Here is an 18,881-nt window from a genome sequence, read left to right on the forward strand (position 1 = left end):
TTCATCCTGGGACCCCCCTAATGATGTCCATACATGGAAGATCACTGTCGGTACTCCCATTTTTCCCTGCTGAAGGTAATTAGGGTTTTTAAATAGCCGCGACAGGTGTTTTTTTGCAGCTATGAAGAAGTGGTGAAGAATAGCACTTAGGTTTTTTTTTTTAAATAGCTATTCCTATCAAATTTGGGGTACATGAAAATGGGGTAAGCATATTTTTAAGTCCCTAAAGTTGATTTAAAAAATTCTGCAAAAATGCACCTGCCGCTTGTCCCTGCAATGAAGAAAACACCTGCCGCATACATGGGGACCCGAACTGAATTAATTTAGATAGTTTGACACTTTGCTCCCCTAATTTTTTTTTTAACCCCAAAAATTAAACTAAATTTTTTTGGAGTGTCCCGATTGTTTGAAAAACTTTTTTCGACGCAGTTTTTTTTTAAATGACACTCCCAGGGGTGCAGGCTATTTTTTGAAAGTCTGCACCCCTAAACCCCAATTCTGCACTTTTTTTCGCCATGTTAAACATGGTGAAAACTTATCCCCGTTTTTTTACAAAGACTTTTCACACCGGCGAAAAGTCTTTGTAATTGAATATGGGGACAAGTGAAAGTGGCGATTCCGACTTTTCTCAGCCTAATTGAATACGGCCCTAAATGTTAAACCATCAGAGCAAGGTTAACACAATTACAACAAATCACAAAACAGTACCTTCAATTTATGTCCCTAAATAGGGTTCCCTTCTACTAAGCTATATCTTATGTTGCTTGCATGCAAATTATTGTCAGACATGAGGTCCAGCACTTTCTTGGTGGTGCACTTGTAGAAATAGCCTTTATATTGCAATGTCACCAACAAAGATAATAAAAAGCACTGGTCCAAGTACAGATCCCTGAGGTGCTCTGCTGGTAACCTTTCGCTCCCAAAACTGCACTCCATTTACTACAACTCACTGGCTTAACTACGGTAGGTGCAGGGAGTGCGGCTGCTATGGGGCCTGGGCTGCCTCCGGGGCCTGGCCCTCCCCATGCATCCATGGTGCCAGGGCAGCTATGGTCGCATCCTCCTTCAGCAGCAGTGTGCTGGACTCTCCCCACTGACTTATACTGGGAGGAGGCATGGCCGTGATCCGGAGATGTCCCAGCAGGCTCAGCATGGGTCCTCCCAGCATCAGTGAGGAGAGATGGAGCTGAGTGGGAGAGGAGATGAGCCCGCCCTGCGCAGTATCCTGCTGAAGGAGGATGCAACCATCAAGCAGAGGTAAGTTGCGGAGGGGGGGGAGAGTCTGTGGGGGAGGGGGTGTGGAGAGGGGGGCAATTGTCTTGGGGGGACCTGTGAAAATGTTGCTATGGGGTCAATCTATGTCTAGTTACACCCTGCTCAATGTAAACTCTCTATTTCCTATCCTGCAACTAAGTTCTTATCCATTCAACCATCTTAGAACCCAATCCCACACTTTCTTAATCAGCCTGTGATGTGGGACCATGTGAAAAGCCTGATTAAAGTGTAGGTAAGCTACATCTATGGCCCCCCATGATCTAGTACTTCAGTCACACAGTCATAAAAGTCAATAAGATTTGTTTGACATGATCTCCCCCTGGTAAACCAATGCTGTCTGGAATCCTACAAATTGTTTTATTTGAGATGTTCCACAACTCTGTCTTTTAATAGTGTTTCCATTACTTTCCCTATTACTGATGTCAGGTGACTGGTCGGTAGTCACTGGCCTCTTCCTGGCTTCCAGTGCAGTGGGATTACATTAGCTCTTTTCCAGTCCTCTGGAATTACTCCTGATACTAGAAACTGGTTGAATAATTCTGTTAATGGTGTTACCAGGACCTCTTTAAGCTCTTTTAGTATCCTTGGATGTATCCCATCTGGCCCCATTGATTTATCCACTTTCAGTTTCGAGAGTTCTCTTAGAGCCTTCGCCTCTGTACATATACTTGCATCTACCTCATGTATATCCTTGTATCTACCTCATGTATATCCTTGTATCTACCTCATGTATATCCTTGTATCTACCTCATGTATATCCTTGTATCTACCACATGTATATCCTTGTATCTACCTCATGTATATTCTTGTATCTACCTCATGTATATTCTTGTATCTACCTTATGTATATCTTGTATCTACCTCATGTATATCCTTGTATCCACCTCATGTATATTCTGGTATCTACCTCATGTATATCCTTGTATCTACCTCATGTATATTCTTGTATCTACCTCATGTATATCCTTGTATCTACCTCATGTATATTCTTGTATCTACCTCATGTATATTCTTGTATCTACCTCATGTATATCCTTGTATCTACCTCATGTATATCCTTGTATCTACCTCATGTATATTCTTGTATCTACCTCATGTATATTCTTTGTATCTACCTCATGTATATCCTTGTGTTTATTCTTGTATCTACCTCATGTATATTCTTGTATCTACCTCATATATATCCTTGTATCTACCTCATGTATATCCTTGTATCTACCTCATGTATATTCTTGTATCTACCTCATGTATATCCTTGTATCTACCTCATGTATATTCTTGTATCTACCTCATGTATATCCTTGTGTATATTCTTGTATCTACCTCATGTATATCCTTGTGTCTACCTCATGTATATCTTTGTATCTACCTCATGTATATCCTTGTATCTACCTCATGTATATCCTTGTACCTACCTCATGTATATTCTTGTATCTACCTCATATATATCCTTGTATCTACCTCATGTATATCCTTGTATCTACCTCATGTATATTCTTGTATCTACCTCATGTATATCCTTGTATCTACCTCATGTATATTCTTGTATCTACCTCATGTATATCCTTGTATCTACCTCATGTATATCCTTGTACCTACCTCATGTTTATCCTTGTATCTACCTCATGTATATCCTTGTATCTACCTCATGTATATTCTTGTATCTACCTCATGTATATCCCTGTATCTACCTCATGTATATCCTTGTATCTACCTCATGTATATCCTTGTATCTACCTCATGTATATCCTTGTGTATATCCTTGTATCTACCTCATATATATTCTTGTATCTACCTCATGTATATTCTTGTATCTACCTCATGTATATCCTTGTATCTACCTCATGTATATCCTTGTATCTACCTCATATATATCCTTGTATCTACCTCATGTATATCCTTGTATCTACCTCATGTATATTCTTGTATCTACCTCATGTATATCCTTGTATCTACCTCATGTATATCCTTGTATCTACCTCATGTTTATCCCTGTATCTAACTCATGTTTATCCCTGTATCTAACTCATGTATATTCTTGTCTCTACCTCATGTATATCCTTGTATCTACCTCATGTATATTCTTGTATCTACCTCATGTATATTCTTCCAACTTAACTGTGGCCCCTTCCCCTCTCTTTCTGTAGTGAATACTGAGCAATATAATAATTTAGATGATATACTATGGCCTTGTCTCCCTCCACCAGGATGTAGTTAGTTTGCCGACGTACCTGGGACTAAACATAAGCACCTAAATCCCGACAGCCGCCATCCCAGACACAAGTATAGCAGGGTGGCTTAGGTGTTAGCCGCACAGAGAGGGAGGGTTAGGTTTAGGCACCATGGGGGGGTATGGTTAGGGTTAGACCCCGAAGGGGGTGAGGTTAGGGATTGGCTGCGGACAGGTGGTGTTAGGACTCTGTGCAGGTGGGTTGACTGACCTCACTGACACCAAGATGAGAGGGGCCCCATCCACATAACATTGTAATCCTCCATTCTGTATCAAATAACTTAAATATACCCTGATACCAAATTAGTACACAACCGCATAATGGTAATATACCCCCACCCCACACAATATTATCATATAACCCCCCCTCAAGTAAACATTAATAGACTCCCAGATAATATTAATATATACCCAATCCCCCAAATGACACTAAGAAGCCCCCAACCCCCACAGATACTTAACTTTCATTGCAGGAGGTTCTGTGGTCTCTTCTTCATATTCCCCGACTCACCCCACGGAGATGGCTGGGGAGGAATCGGCACAGGAGCATGAATGGGCGGAGCAGGGGGAGGAGCCTTAGGAGCGCTGGAAGAAGGGACTCACTGAGTGGCTGGCCCCAGGGGAGAGAACAGCCACCATGCAGCGAGGGAAAGGGGCGGGAACTGCTGCTGCTGACTGCGCTGCGATCCGTGGCCTTCACCAATGTTAAGTAGAATAAGGATACCTCTTATTGCTGTGCCAGCAGCCTCAGTGCTGCCCCCTCAGGTGCCAGCGTCCTAGGCAGCTGCCTAAAGCTACACAATGGTAGCACCAGCCCTGATACTATCATCAGTAATATATTACATAGAATTCAAATCAAATAGTTTGAGTAATATTTTAAATAATTGCAATAGACGAGCATTTAACGTATTACAGTTCTAGTGATCACTGTAACATACATCTTTAGCGTGCAGTGCTGTTCCCCAATAGAGGTCCATGATTAGTAAATAAATGGAAACCCAGCTGGGTCACTGAGCTGATTGGAGGGAGACCGACCAGCTTGCACCTGCCTGCCCCATACCTCCTATAGGGGAATAATATTGGGGTGAGAAGCATTGTCATGCACCAACACTTGTAACTGACACAATGTGTCTCTGATGTTATTATCATATGTAAAATGAATCACTTTGCTTTTCCTGTCTGTGCAGCACAATTGTACAGAGCGGTATGTACAAAGGGGGAGGCTGTGATAACCAGTCAGTTATTACACATCCTGTTCTCATTTCTCAGTGTGTTATCACCTTGATGCCCATACAGTATAATACAGGTTTTGTTCAGTGAAGTTATGATTATTTGGCTTTATGGTCAGTCTATCTTGAAGCTGAATGTGAGGTGTAATTTCCTGTCCTGTGAAGTCTGTAGCAACCACTGCCCCCGAGCTGCAGAATATCACATACTCCTATCTCTCCGGGCACCATGGAACGTGTCCTTCTACTGCTGGGGATCATCACAGGTACCGTACAGTGTGACAGTATATGATATAATGGGACACTGGGCTTCACATACAGGATACAGGAGAGTGACACTGTGACGTGCGTAGGATCAGTCTACCTCATATCCAGTAGCGGCTCCAGGCACAGGCAAACCGGTCCGTCGCCCGAAGCGCTACTGTGTCCGGAGGGCGCAGGAAATGCCCGCCTCCCTCCCAGTGCTATGGGCTATATTTAAGCTCAGCAGGGAGGGAGCGGAGGAGGGAAGGGGCGGCAACACAGGACGGCGATGGGCGCAGCACAGCCTAGCGCCCTGGCCCTGCTCATATTGTAAAAGCATTTCAGGGAGATTGTTAAAGCAGCACCTACTGTATGTGCGCGGCACTGAGGCGGCGTATCATAAAACTGGCTGACATCCAACTGTAAATGAGCCCCACAGCAGTGATACAGCATATTACACACTTATATAAGGCAGCTCCAGGGTCGGACTGGGGCAAGAGGGGCCTAGCAGGGGAATGCAGGAGCCTATGCTGAAGGGATGTGCCCAGTTACCACAGGGGCTTGGCTAATCATTAGCGAGTGCACGGTCTGCAGATAACATGGGTACTACAGGGCATGGTCTGGGCCCCTCTATAAATATACTGTATATCAGGGGTTCCCAACCACGGTCCTCAAGGCACACTAACAGTCCAGGTTTTAAGGCTAGCCAAACGTGAGTACAGGTGACTTAATTAGTATTCAGTTATTTTGATTTAACATCTGTGCTCAACCACGGCTATCACTAAAACCAGGACTGTTAGTATGCCTTGAGGACCGAGGTTGGGAAACACTGCTGTATATAGTATATACTGATAGCGTATGCAGTATAATCGACAAAATTGTGCGCTATAGTGATGCACCATATTCTTGGGAATGCAGAATAATGTATCATATGTACTATAATAAAGCACATGATGGTGATCCTGTCTAAATAGTAAAGGTTCATACACACGTAACGATTTTTTGAACGATTTAACTATAACGACGTCGTTATCGTTCAATCGTTGAAAAAATCGTTCAGTTTCTGAGTTATAACGATGGACGATTATCATTCATGCGCGTTCCCGTTTGCAGTTTGTAGTTCATTCTGACTGACCCACTGAACGATTTTCATTAAGGGAAGTTACAAAAATCGCTTGTAGTTCAAAAAATTATTCATTGCACTTTAAAAAATCTGACAGATAATCGTTAAAATCGTTCATAAAATCGTTGGTAACGAAATCGTTGTGTGTGTGTGTGTGTGTGTGTGTGTGTGCTACTTTATACATTTAGTTTACTTTGTTTACATATTCCAAACCAATTTAGTAATCAGAAGAAAAAAAGTGTGTGCTAATATAGGCACAAATACACAGGTAATCTCAGAAGGCCACAGGGTCTATAATCGGTGCACGATGAGGACATTTAAAAAGTAACTTTTTATAGGAGATTTAGGCAAAAGGAAAATGAGAAAACCGCAAAATAAAACAAAGAATAGGCGCGTGTGTAGAGGATGTAGGTGTGTATTACGGAATCGGTATGAAATACCGCCGGTCTACATTTAGACGCCCGGCATTTCATCCCTCGCCGGGATATGACAGTCGGGAAGCCGGCTGCTGGTATTAAGGTTGTAAACCGTGTATTACCTGTGTGGATTTATTGTTAATAAACTTAATGAGAAAATCCTGGAATTATTTAGTATTAGTTGCATTGATAATATATGTTTTTTATGTAGCTCTTTAGATAGTTGAAAACAGAGTCTGATTAAGGTCAACTAACAAAAAAAAAATTAAATTGTACCCAGGATAGTAACTACGCTGTAAGCAGCAGAACTTTTATTTTCCTTATACCCCTTTTACACCAGAGCAAAAACCTGGGTTTTTGCTGGGTCTACCCGGGTCGCAGCTCAGTGTAAAAGGGTCCCTGAAAAATAACCTGGGTCAAGTGACCCTGCAATCTAACCCAGGTAGCTACCAGGGTTGGACCCAGGATGGACCCAGGTAATGGTGCAGTGTAAACGGTGCAACCCGGGTTATCTGACCTGGATCATGCCTAAAATGAGTGGATTGGTGGTTGTGGAGCAGTCACCTCCCACTTTTTCTGACCTCACAGGTTTAGCAGGGCAGACCTGCGTTCAGTGTGAACAGGGCTGACCTGGGAGTAACCCAGATCAAAGGTGCAGTGTAAATGGGTCTGACCTGGGTCTGATCAGGGTTGGAACCATGTCCAAAAACCCAGGTCGGACCTGGGTTTTTGGTGGAAAAGAGGTATCAGTTAGAGCGATAGAACACACTGTCATGGCTATTATATGGCTATTATATTTATATTTATATAAGCAGTACTCGTATATTACATGGTAGTGGTTTGTTATTAATCACTACATAAAATAAAGAATATTATTATATCGCCCACTGACCAGAAATATGGTACATCGGAGGCCCTTTCTTATTATAGTTCACCATAATTATGATATATAATATAATTGTCCAATATATATATTTATAGTTGGTTCCAATCCAATGGTGTAGATCGCATAGGAAACCAAACAGAAATTCAGTATAATGTAGATAAAACTGATCAGCAATCTCTGCTTTAGGTAAAATATACAGTATATACTGTACACAAGTCTAATCTGCAGTTACATGTTCTTATTGCTTTTGTGTGATCATTATTAGCTGTTTAAACATTTTCCTTTCATACAGTACGTACCCGTGTTGTAGTATCAGAATGATACATATTGCTGTATATGGTAATGATTTCTAAATATTATTGAAGCCATTCACAGTAGTATCTTTATATTTCATATTAATAATAATACTAATAATCCCTCACAGGAGTAACCTGCTTTTGTGTATCAAAAACTAGGAGTTTCCATTCATTGCATTCTATTCATTTTATAAACACACACAGAGGCGACACTGCCGACACGCACACAGGCGACACTGCCGACACGCATTTCACTGACTAAGAGCTTTCCAGGGACGTACATATGAAAGCCAAATGGTGGTTGAACTTAATAAGACCCATTTTTCAAGTAACTAAAGAGGTACATTCAAAGCGTATATTATTAATTCAATAAATTCTAAATAATTAATATTATTATTTTTTTATTATTATTATTATTTCCATGTTCTATAACACCGAGACATTAGGGGGGTCTGGTGAAAATGTCATAGGTGGCTGTGCTTTGAACCAATTATGACACCATCACCATGTTGCACTCGCTGCCCAAGCTGCCTGGCATCGGGGAGATTGCTGCACTCTCTCCAGGGAGTCAGGGAGATCACCACTAATTCAGGGAGAGTCAGCAAGTACAGTGTGCATCACTCCAATACAATAAGTACTGGTCTCACCATCCACGGGCCTACTGCTGTACCCACCCTGACAACAGAGGGGATAATATAGTGCACACTTCTAAAATGAGTGCAGGTGTAAACTCAAAATTTGAGTAGATTTAAGAACACCTTGTTCATACCCCCCAAACATCCCACCCTTTGGACACATGAGGCCACGCCCTCTTGTTGCAATGCCATGCCCCTTCTTTCTAGATGCGCGCCTATGGCATGTGCAGAGAGTTCCTCGTCCCGTCTCTCATGTGTCAGGCGGTTGCCTTGTTTACACTAACGGGGTAATTCTTCTCTCCAATCAGGGCTCAACACAGACTTATCTAACTCTTGATGCTCATCCGGTCAATAGAGGCTCAACAGCCAGGACGATAATGAATGGGTGGGCAAGCCATGCCACCACCTAAAGAGCATAGCCTAGGGGACAGTACTGTTGCTGTCCTGTGGTACCTGTATTCGGCATGCAGGGTGCCTGGAATAACACCCTACATCCTCAGGACACTACAGGTGCTCAAGTTATCCCTGGTACTGGCAGCAAGCCACTGCAGTACCAACAAGAGCGTCCTTGGCAGGAGCCAGCTGGCAACTTTCAGCCTGCTGAGCAAACACAAGCAAGTGGCCCTGGCTTTTCTACCAACAGACTGCAATGTGGGGTTTATCTGGAATGGGTATGTAATGCTGGCTGTCGGGATGCCTCCTGTCAGAATCTAGAATGTTGGTATCCCGACAGGGGCCAGGTAAGTATATTTACCCTTCCCCTTCTACCCCTAACCCTCCCCACCCCGCACCCTAACCCTCCCCATTAGTGCCTAAACCTAACCCTCCCCCCTTCATGCTTAAACCTAACCCTCCCCCCTTCATGCCTAAATCTAACCCTCCCCCCTTAGTGCCTAACCCTAACCCCCCCCAGTGGTGCCTAAACCTAACCTTCCCCCGTAGGAGTGCCTAACCCTAACCTCACCCCCAAAACCTAACCCTCTCCCGCTACGCTCTCTAAACCAACACCCACCCACGCGCGGCTAACGCTAAAGGCGACCCGGACTTACCTCGTTCGGGCTGGCGTCCTTCGGCGTTCCGGCATCGGGGTTAAGATAGGCATAGGTATTTTGACGCCTATCTTAAGTCCCTTGTCAGGATTCCCCTGTCGTTATTGAGATCGGCGGCATCTCATAACTATGTCCCATTTATCTAACATGGGTGCGGTTTAAATAGCAATAACGCAATATAAAAAAATTGTTATAAACAAATACATAACTTACCAGCCCCTGCTGACAAGCAAGAATTAGAGCATTACATTAATTTCTATACAATACAGAATGCTTTGTAGTGATTAATATACAATACAGGGACCATTCTAGTGACTGATATACAATACAGGAAGCATCCCAGTGATTGTCACACATAGGGCTCTATTTATTAATATTATTTTTACTAAAATAAAGTGAAAAGGGGTGTTTTGTGTTTTCACACCCTTTTCACATTATTTTAGTTTCACCTATAGTTATTACAGGGCAATTGGAGTAAAATTCGTAAAATTCTACTCCAACCCCTAAGTATCACTTATATTTAGTAAAACAGATCGCATTTCCCATAACTGTAATGGGAAATGTGATCCGACCATAGTTACTAAAAATAAATGTGAAAAAAATATCGGGGAAAGCCCTGTGATAATAACGCCACCTGGAGGTCGCGTTATCCAGGGTCTCCCCTGGTTACCGGCCTCCTGCCCTGCTCTAACGGGATGAGCAGAGCCGGGAGTCGGTCCCAGTAATCAGCTGTGTGGTCTAAACAGACCGCAAGCTGATTACTGTAAGAAAAAGAAAAAAAAAATTGTAAAAAAAAAAAATTACTTACCTGACTCCAGGGACCGGTGGTCATGCCTCCAGTGATGACTCCCTTCTGGTCAGCTGGTCTCCCATAGTGCACTGCTGCCTGGTCTTCAGGTGATCGGGCCACAGTGCAGTATGGGAGATCACCTGACCGGAGGAATGGAGAACATCACCGGAGGCCTGGAGCATGCAGTTAAGTGTAAGTAAGGGAGGGGGGGTTGCGGGGGGGAGGGGCTTAGCACCAGGGTGGGGCTTAGCGCCGGTGGGGGGGTAGCATGCGCGGGCACTTAATCACGGTATTTTTTGCGAAAATACCGTGATAAGGCTCCGGAGGGGATTCGCAGGGGCAGAGCTTTATCACAAGCTCTGTCTCTGTAAGGGATTTGTAGTAAATCCCTGTGATATTGCCTGAATTCGCAATGCGAATTCACTCGGTAATATCACACTACAATCTGCATTACAAATGCGGATTGTAGTAAATAGAGCCATAAGCATCACAGTAAAATAGAACAAGTAGTGGGATACATTTAACAAGCCATGCCATTGGTGTGGGTTATTGGCAGTGTTAACCATTGCTGGAGCTCTAGATACACCTGTCCTCCTATGCCATCACCATCTAAGGATGGGGAAAGTAGAGGCAATACACAGGAAAAATATATAAAATAAAGCATTTTATCCTTTGCAATTTTTATTCAATAATAATTTGTTTCCTTTATTATTTTTATTTTACTTTTCTCTTTATGATAATAATTTTTTTTTTTTTACCAAAACTGCAACAGCCCAAATTCAGGCTTCCAGTACAGTGCGCATGGGTGGCCCTGAGATACTGGTTCACATGTGTGCACATTCTCCCTGCACTGTGGCTGAGGGTTTTGCTATAAGACCAGGGGATGTGGCTGCTAGAACACGGCGGGTGCTTTGCACATTTCTGTCTTGGTTAGAGCATTATATTAGGGGAAGAGTATTGAGAGATTTTAGAGTAATAATTTGTTCTCTACAGAATACCACCCCTCTCCCCTCTCCTTCCCTCCCTTTTCTCCTAACGGCAATTAATTCCACCAACCACCCTGACCCCCCTCCACCAGGGGCACTGAGAGGGGGAGGGAGCAGGTGCAGGAGCCTGGCAGGGGCTGGGACCAACGCCGCCCCCCCCCTTCCTCTTACCCATCAGCAGCCCAGCTCATGCTGCTTAGATTTGTGCCGGGCTGAGTGGCTCACAGCGAGCCCCTCCCCAGTGCTCAGCGGTGCTTCAAATAGGGTTTTAATTCTTTCTAAAGGGGTATGACCATGCCTCCCATGATTAGGCCACACCCTGATAGTAATGGGGCCCGGGTCTGCTCTCTACAGCCCTGCCTTCCACCAGCCACCAGTTCTCATGAAAGTCTGTTCTCATGATTGAACTATAAAACAACCTCCTGATTTTGAGACACGCAAAGCATTACCTGGGAGGAGTGACGGACAGCAGGACTTGGCATGTCCTTCACTAAAAGTGCATGTTTTCCAGATCTGCTAGTTGGTGCACAAGTACACAGTGCATCCGGAATGTATTCACAACGCTTCACTTTTTCCACATTTTGTTATGTTACAGCCTTATTCCAAAATGGAATAAATTCATTTTTGTTCTCAAAATTCTACACACAATACCCCATAATGACGAGTAAAAAGTTTATTTGAGATTTTTGCAAATTTAATTAAATAAAAAAGAAATCACATGTACATAAGTATTCACAGCCTTTGCCATGAAGCTCAAAATTGAGCTCAGGTGCATCCTGTTTCCACTGATCATCCTTGATATGTTCCTAAATCTTAAGTGGAGTCCACCTGTGGTAAATTCAGTTGATTGGACATGATTTTGAAAGGCATACACCTGTCTATATTAGGTCCCACACTTGACAGAGCATGTCAGAGCACAAACCAAGCATGAAGTTCAAGGGGTTTGTCTGTAGACCTTCGAGACAGGATTGTCTTGAGGCACAAATCTGGGGAAGGGTACAGAAATATATCTGCTGCTTTGAAGGTCCCAATGAGCACAGTGGCCTCCATCATCCGTAAATGGAAGAAATTCGGAACCACCAGGACTCTTCCTAGAGTTGGCCGGCCATCTAAACTAAGCGATCGGGGGAGAAGGGCCCTAGTCAGGGAGGTGACCAAGAACCTGATGGTCACTCTGTCAGAGCTACAGCATTCCTCTGTGGAGAGAGGAGTACCTTCCAGAAGGATAACCATCTCTGCAGCAATCCACCAATCAGGCCTGTATGGTAGAGTGGCCAGACGGAAGCCACTCCTTAGTAAAAAGCACATGGTAGCTCGCCTGGAGTTTGCCAAAATGCACCTGAAGAACTCTCAGACCACGAGAAACAAACTTCTCTGGTCTCATGAGACAAGGAGTGAACTCTTTGCCGTGAATGTCAGGCGTTTTGTTTGGAGGAAACCAGGCACCGCTCATCACCAGGCCAATACCATCCATACAGTGAAGCATAGTGGTGGCAGCATCATGCTGTGGGGATGTTTTTCAGCAGCAGGAACTGGGAGACTAGTCAGGATAGAGGGAAAGATGAATGCAGCAATGTACAGAAACATCCTGGATGAAAACCTGCTCCAGAGCGCTCTTCACCTCAGACTGATGCAACAGTTTATCTTTCAGCAGGACAAGGACTCAAAGCACATAGCCAAGATATCAATGGAGTGGCTTCAGGATAACTCTGTGAATGTCCTTTAGTGGCCCAGCCAGAGCCCAGACTTGAATCAGATTGAACATCTCTGGAGAGCTCTGAAAATGGCTGTGCACCAACGCTTCTTGAGAGTTGCTGCAAAGAGGAATGGGCGAAACTGGCCAAAGATAGGTGTGCCAAGCTTGTGGCATCATATTCAAAAAGACTTGAGGCTGTAATTGCTGCCAAAGGTGCATCAACAAAGTATTGAGCAAAGGCTGTGAATACTTATGTACATGTGATTTCTTAGTTTTTTTCCTTTATTAAATTCGCAATAATCTCCAAAAAACTTTTTACATGTTACATGGGGTATTGTGTGTAGAATTTTGAGGACAAAACTGGTGCTGTGGCTATTTGTTTTTATTTTTTGACTGGTGGTGTGGCTAACACGCACACACAAGAAAATGTTTTTTTATTTTTTTTCTAGTGGTGTGGCTAACACGCATACATAAAAAAATATTTTTATTTTCACACTGTTGGTGTGTCTAACACACACACAAAATTGTTTTTATTTTTACACTGGTGGTGTGGCTAACACACACACACAAATTGTTCTTATTTTTTCACTGGTGGTGTGGCAAACACGCACACACAAAAAAATTGTTTTTATTTTCACACTGGTGGTGTGGCAGACTAACACGCACACACAAAAAAAATATTTTTATTTTTACACTGGTGGTGTCGCTAACATGCACACACAAAAAATTTTTACTTTCACAATGGTGGTGTGGTAAGCTAACACACACACACACACAAAAAAAATTGTTTTTATTTTCACACTGGTGGTGTGGCAGGATAACACGCACACACAAAGAAAAAAAAATATTTTCACACTGGTGGTGTGGCTGACATGCACACACAAAAAATTGTTTTTATTTTCACACTGGTGGTGTGGCAGGATAACATGCACGCACAAAGAAAAAAATATATTTTTACACTGGTGGTGTGGCTAACATGCACACACTAAAAATAGTTTTTATTTTCACACTGGTGGTGTGGCAAGCTAACACGCACACACAAAAAATAGTTTTTATTTTCACACTGGTGGTGTGGCAGGCTAACACGCACACACAAAAATAGTTTTGATATTTTGACACTGGTGGTGTGGCTAACACGCACACAAAAAAAATTGTTTTTATTTTTTGACTGGTGGTGTGACTAACACACACACACAAATTGTTTTTATTTTTACACTGGTGATGCGGCTAACACGCACACACAAATTGTTTTTATTTTTTCACTGGTGGTGTGGCTAACACGCACACACAAATTGTTTTTATTTTTTCACTGGTGGTGTGGCTAACACACACACACACATTTTTTTTTTATTTTCACACTTGTGGTGTGGCAGGCTAACATGCACCCACAACATTTTTATTTTTATTTTTACACTGGTGGTGTGGCTAACATGCACACACAAAAAAAAATGTTTTTATTTTCACACTGGTGGTGTGGCAGGCTAACACGCACATGCAAAAATAGTTTTTATAGTTTGACACTGGTAGTGTGGCTAACACGCACACACAAAAAATTGTTTTTATTTTTTGACTGGTGGTGTGGTTAACACACACACAAATAATTGTTTTTATTTTCACACTGGTGGTGTGGCTAACACGCACCCCCAAAAAATGTTTTTATTTTTAGACTGGTGGTGTGGCTAACACGCACACACAAATTGTTTTTATTTTTTGACTGGTGGTGCGACTATCACGCACACACAAATATTTAATTTTTATTTTTACGCTGGTGGTGTGGCTAACATGCACACACAAATTGTTTTTATCTTTTCACTAGTGGTGTGGCTAACTCGCACACACTCAAAAAATAGTTTTTATTTTCACATGCACACACAAAAAAATTGTTTTTATTTTCGCACTGGTGGTGTGGCAGGTTAACACGTACACACAAAAATAGTTTTCATTTTTTGACTGGTGGTGTGGCTAACACGCACACACAAAATATTTTTATTTTTTCACTATTGGTGTGGCTAACACGCACACACAAAATGTTTTTATGTTTTCACTATTGGTGTGGCTTACACGCACACACAAAAATTGTTTTTATTTTCACACTGGTGGTATGGCAGGCTAACACGCACATACAAAAAAATTGTTTTTGTTTTCACACTGGTTGTGTGGCAGGCTAACACGCACACACAAAATGTTTTTATGTTTTCACTATTGGTGTGGCTTACACGCACACACAAAAAAATAGTTTTTATTTTCACAATGGTGATGTATTTATTTATTTATTAACAGTTTCTTATATAGCGCAGCAAATTCCGTCGCGCTTTACAAATTTAATCAACATTAACATTATACTGGGTTGTAAAAGACATACATACATACACATACATTGCACAGAATGCAGCTTGAGAATTTCAATGGAATAAACCTCAAACAATATCATACAGATATAATAGGCACAGGAATGGAAGACATATTGTCTTATCTCAGTGAGAAGTAGGAGTTTGTGTATAACTGGGATATCTACTGTATTTCCACAGGTGCCTTCACAGTTACCATTGTTCAACATCCTCCATCCCTTGTCCTGATGGTTGGTCAAACCGCTTACATGTCCTGTAAGATGAAAGATCCTGAGAATGTACAGATTAAGTATTTCTACTGGCGTGTGACTAGAGACCAAGAATCCATCTTGTTGATGAACAGTTCAAGAGTCAAAGCCACATTGAACTCCCTCAACATCTCCTCGGTTACCCCCAGGGACTCTGGGCTTTACCTCTGCCAATTATTAAACTCAAACTTAGATGCCTACCATGGAGGAGGGACGAATCTTCTAGTCACAGGTGAGAGTCTGCCCAAGAACATTACTGGCACTATGGGAAGGATAATGATGTATTCCGGACCACGTATAGATTAGCTGGATCACCGAACACATTCAGCATTCATGTCACGATGTACGGTTATTTTACATGTATGTCCTGTTACATGTACAGTATTTGATGTAACTATTTTATATTGTAAATTTGACCCAACTGGTCCATTGTTTTAAATAGGGATCTCATAATCTTTCTAGGAGACGATACTGTCCATGATCCGCAAACATACAAAATAGATTGTCTCATAAAATCTGAAATATATATATTCAAGCAAGTCTGCTAGTGTGATGGGTTAGGGCCGGACTTTGCAAGTAGAATATCTGTGAGGTAGGCAATCACCGTGCTTGTGAATAATGTAGAGATGTACCCTGTGAGGCAATATCATATCCAATGTCATGGACTCTTTGATGGATGCACTATGCAGACTTCAGAACTCTGGTGGCTTTATATAGTAAAAAGAAAAAAGGAAGCCCAGTGCGGATATGTAAATTTAATGCTATTAATATCAATTAAACTGTCAGACCCAGCAGCAAAGAGGGAAAAATGAGCTTGTGGTTGCACATAAAATAACCTTATAAACGGGTATAACACAAATTTAGAAAAAGACCTGCGCTTGATAATATATAATGGGCTCTATTTATTAACATTATTTTTACTAAAATAAAGTGATAAAGGCTGTTTTGTGTTTTCACACCCATTTCACATTATTTTAGTTTCACCTGTAGTTATTACAGGGCAATTGGAGTAGAATTAGTAAAATTCTACTCCAACCCCCAGTATCACTTATTTTTAGTAAAGCAGATCGCATTTCCCATAATTGTAATGGGAAATGTGATCCGACCATAGTTACTAAAAATAAATTGTAAAAAAATACCGGGGGAAGCCCTGTGATAATAACGCCACCTGGAGGTGGCGTTATCCAGGGTCTCCCCCGGTTACCGGGCTCCCACTCTGCTCTAACGGGGAGAGCAGAGCCAGGAGCCGGTACCAGTAATCAGCTGTGTGGTCTAAGCAGACCGCAAGCTGATTACTGTAAAAAAAAGAAAAAAAAATTAAACATTTTTTTTTACTTACCTTAATCCAGGGACCGGTGATCGGGCCTCCGATGATGGCTCCTCTCTGGTCAGCTGGTCTCCCATAGTACACTGGGGCCCGGTCATCAGGTGATCGGGTCCCAGTGCAGTATGGGAGATCACCTGATCGGGGAGCCCGGAGAAAATCACCGGAGGCCAGGAGGATGCAGGTAAGTGTAATGAAGGGAGGGGGGGTCACGGGGGTCCGCGATCACGGGGGCGGGGCTTAGCGCCAGGGGGCGGGGCTTAGCGTCAGTGGGGGGGTAGTTGCGGTGGTCGGTCGGCGCATGTGCGGGCTCTTAGTCGCGGTATTTTTTCCAAAAATACCGCTACTAGAGTGCGGATGGGATCCGCAGGGACAGAGCTTTATCGCAAGCTCTGTCCCTGCAAGGGATGTATAGTAAATCCCTGTGATATTGCCTGAATTTGCAATGCAAATTCACTCGGTAATATCACACTACAATCCGCATTCAATATGCGGATTGTAGTAAATAGAGCCCAAAGAGAGAAGAGCGACATGAAATGATTCATACACTTCACAAATTGGCTATAAACAGTTTTAATAACGAATAAAATAAATTATAGTGCATTGACCGTTCAAATAAAATCACAATAACAACCTATAATACATACACAAATATATAGAGAGAGCAACATTGCAAATGTTATATTAATAAAAACATTTATCTTAAATAGCAGCACTTTATTTAAATAGGATTGGTTAAAGGAGGTGGATCATAAACCATCCAAAAAGATTTTTCAAAGTCCAAAGGAGGGGGAGACACAACCTCCTTAGGAGAGATATTGGGCCAAATGTAATGTAGTCAGTTTTGGTAACAGTACATACTTGCACTTTCTTGCACTTTTAAAAAGTGCGAGTTTGTACTGCAACTCGCAAGTGTAATAGCCTGAGAACTTTTCAGCTCGAGGAAACTTCATATGCAAGTTTAGGACTATGTAAACTGACTCCTTTTACTGCGAGTAACATTAAAAGGTGCGAGTTTTAGAGAAGCCATCACAGATCAGCGAGATCCGTGACGGCTTCTGTCTGTATTTTTAATAAAAAAGACATGCAGCCCCCTCCCAAAGCGTAACCAGCCCTGGGCTTTCTAAAGCCTGTCCTGGTTCAAAAAATACAGGGGACAAATGCGTAGGGGTCCTCTGTATATTAAAAACCAGCACAGGGCTTTCCTGAGCCGGTCCTGGTTTTGGAAAATCAGGGGACAAAACGAGTAGGGGATCCCCTGAAAATTCCAAAACCAACACTCTTTCACCGGTTTCCCCGGCCTAAGCATTACCTCTGACCACTAGTCAGCCAAGGTCAGGGATCCCTGGGGAGTTGGGGACCCCCCCAATAAAGGGTCCCCCACTCCAGGGCACCCCAGGCCTTGACTGATAGCCGGGGGCTATCCCCGGCACCCCAGGGCGGTGTGTGCTGGGTTGATAGTGTAATTGTGTATAGTGTAAATTAAAGGGTTCAATATTGTATTTAGTTGTGGAACTACACGTACCAGCAAGCCTCCCACGCATGCTGGTATTTGTAGAACCACAAATACCAGCATGTGGGGCATTACGGGCCTGCTGGCACTTGTAGTTCCACAACTAAAGAAATAGGTAAAAAAACACAAACACACACCATGATAGTAAAACTTTTTACTCACCTAGGATCCAAAGTAATCCATAGGGGTACCTGGAAAAAAAGCCATACTCACCTCTCCTATGCGTAGATCTTGTCCAAGTAGGCATCCAAAGGGTTAAAATAACAAACCTGAAAAACCCGTACCATGCCGGACTGAGTAAAGGTATGTGTGTGTACACATACTTTTACTCCGCGTAAATGACCAGGGCACACGTGTGCCCCGTCATTGAAGGAGCCGCCAGCCATTCAGCGGGTATCTCCATTGGAGCAGCTCGCTGATTGGCTGAATGCGGTCAGCCTGTCTTCCCCATAGACTTCAATGGGGAGAATTCTCCATTGAAGTCTATGATGGGAACCGCTACATCGTAACCACAAGGTTAATTGAGATTAACCTTGTGGTTACATCATTGATACAATATCGCTATCAGTCTAGGCCTGAGGTACCCTGGAGAAGGAG

At 42.7% G+C, this 18,881-nt stretch overlaps 1 protein-coding gene across 1 annotated transcript in view; it reads left to right on the plus strand.

Moving 5' to 3' along the window:
• Positions 1-12,488: 12,488 nt before the first annotated feature.
• Positions 12,489-18,881, plus strand: part of LOC148506415 (tyrosine-protein phosphatase non-receptor type substrate 1-like) — a 151,101-nt gene continuing 144,708 nt past the window's right edge. Inside the window, exons 1-2 of the mRNA XM_088446803.1 lie at positions 12,489-12,569; positions 15,340-15,679. Of these exons, the coding sequence (XP_088302929.1) occupies positions 12,489-12,569; positions 15,340-15,679 (421 nt within the window). The remainder of the gene's footprint in view (positions 12,570-15,339; positions 15,680-18,881) is intronic.

Source organism: Taudactylus pleione, unplaced genomic scaffold (assembly GCF_031769625.1).
Source record: "Taudactylus pleione unplaced genomic scaffold, aTauple2 ptg000405l, whole genome shotgun sequence".
NCBI classification, from domain to species: domain Eukaryota; kingdom Metazoa; phylum Chordata; class Amphibia; order Anura; family Myobatrachidae; genus Taudactylus; species Taudactylus pleione.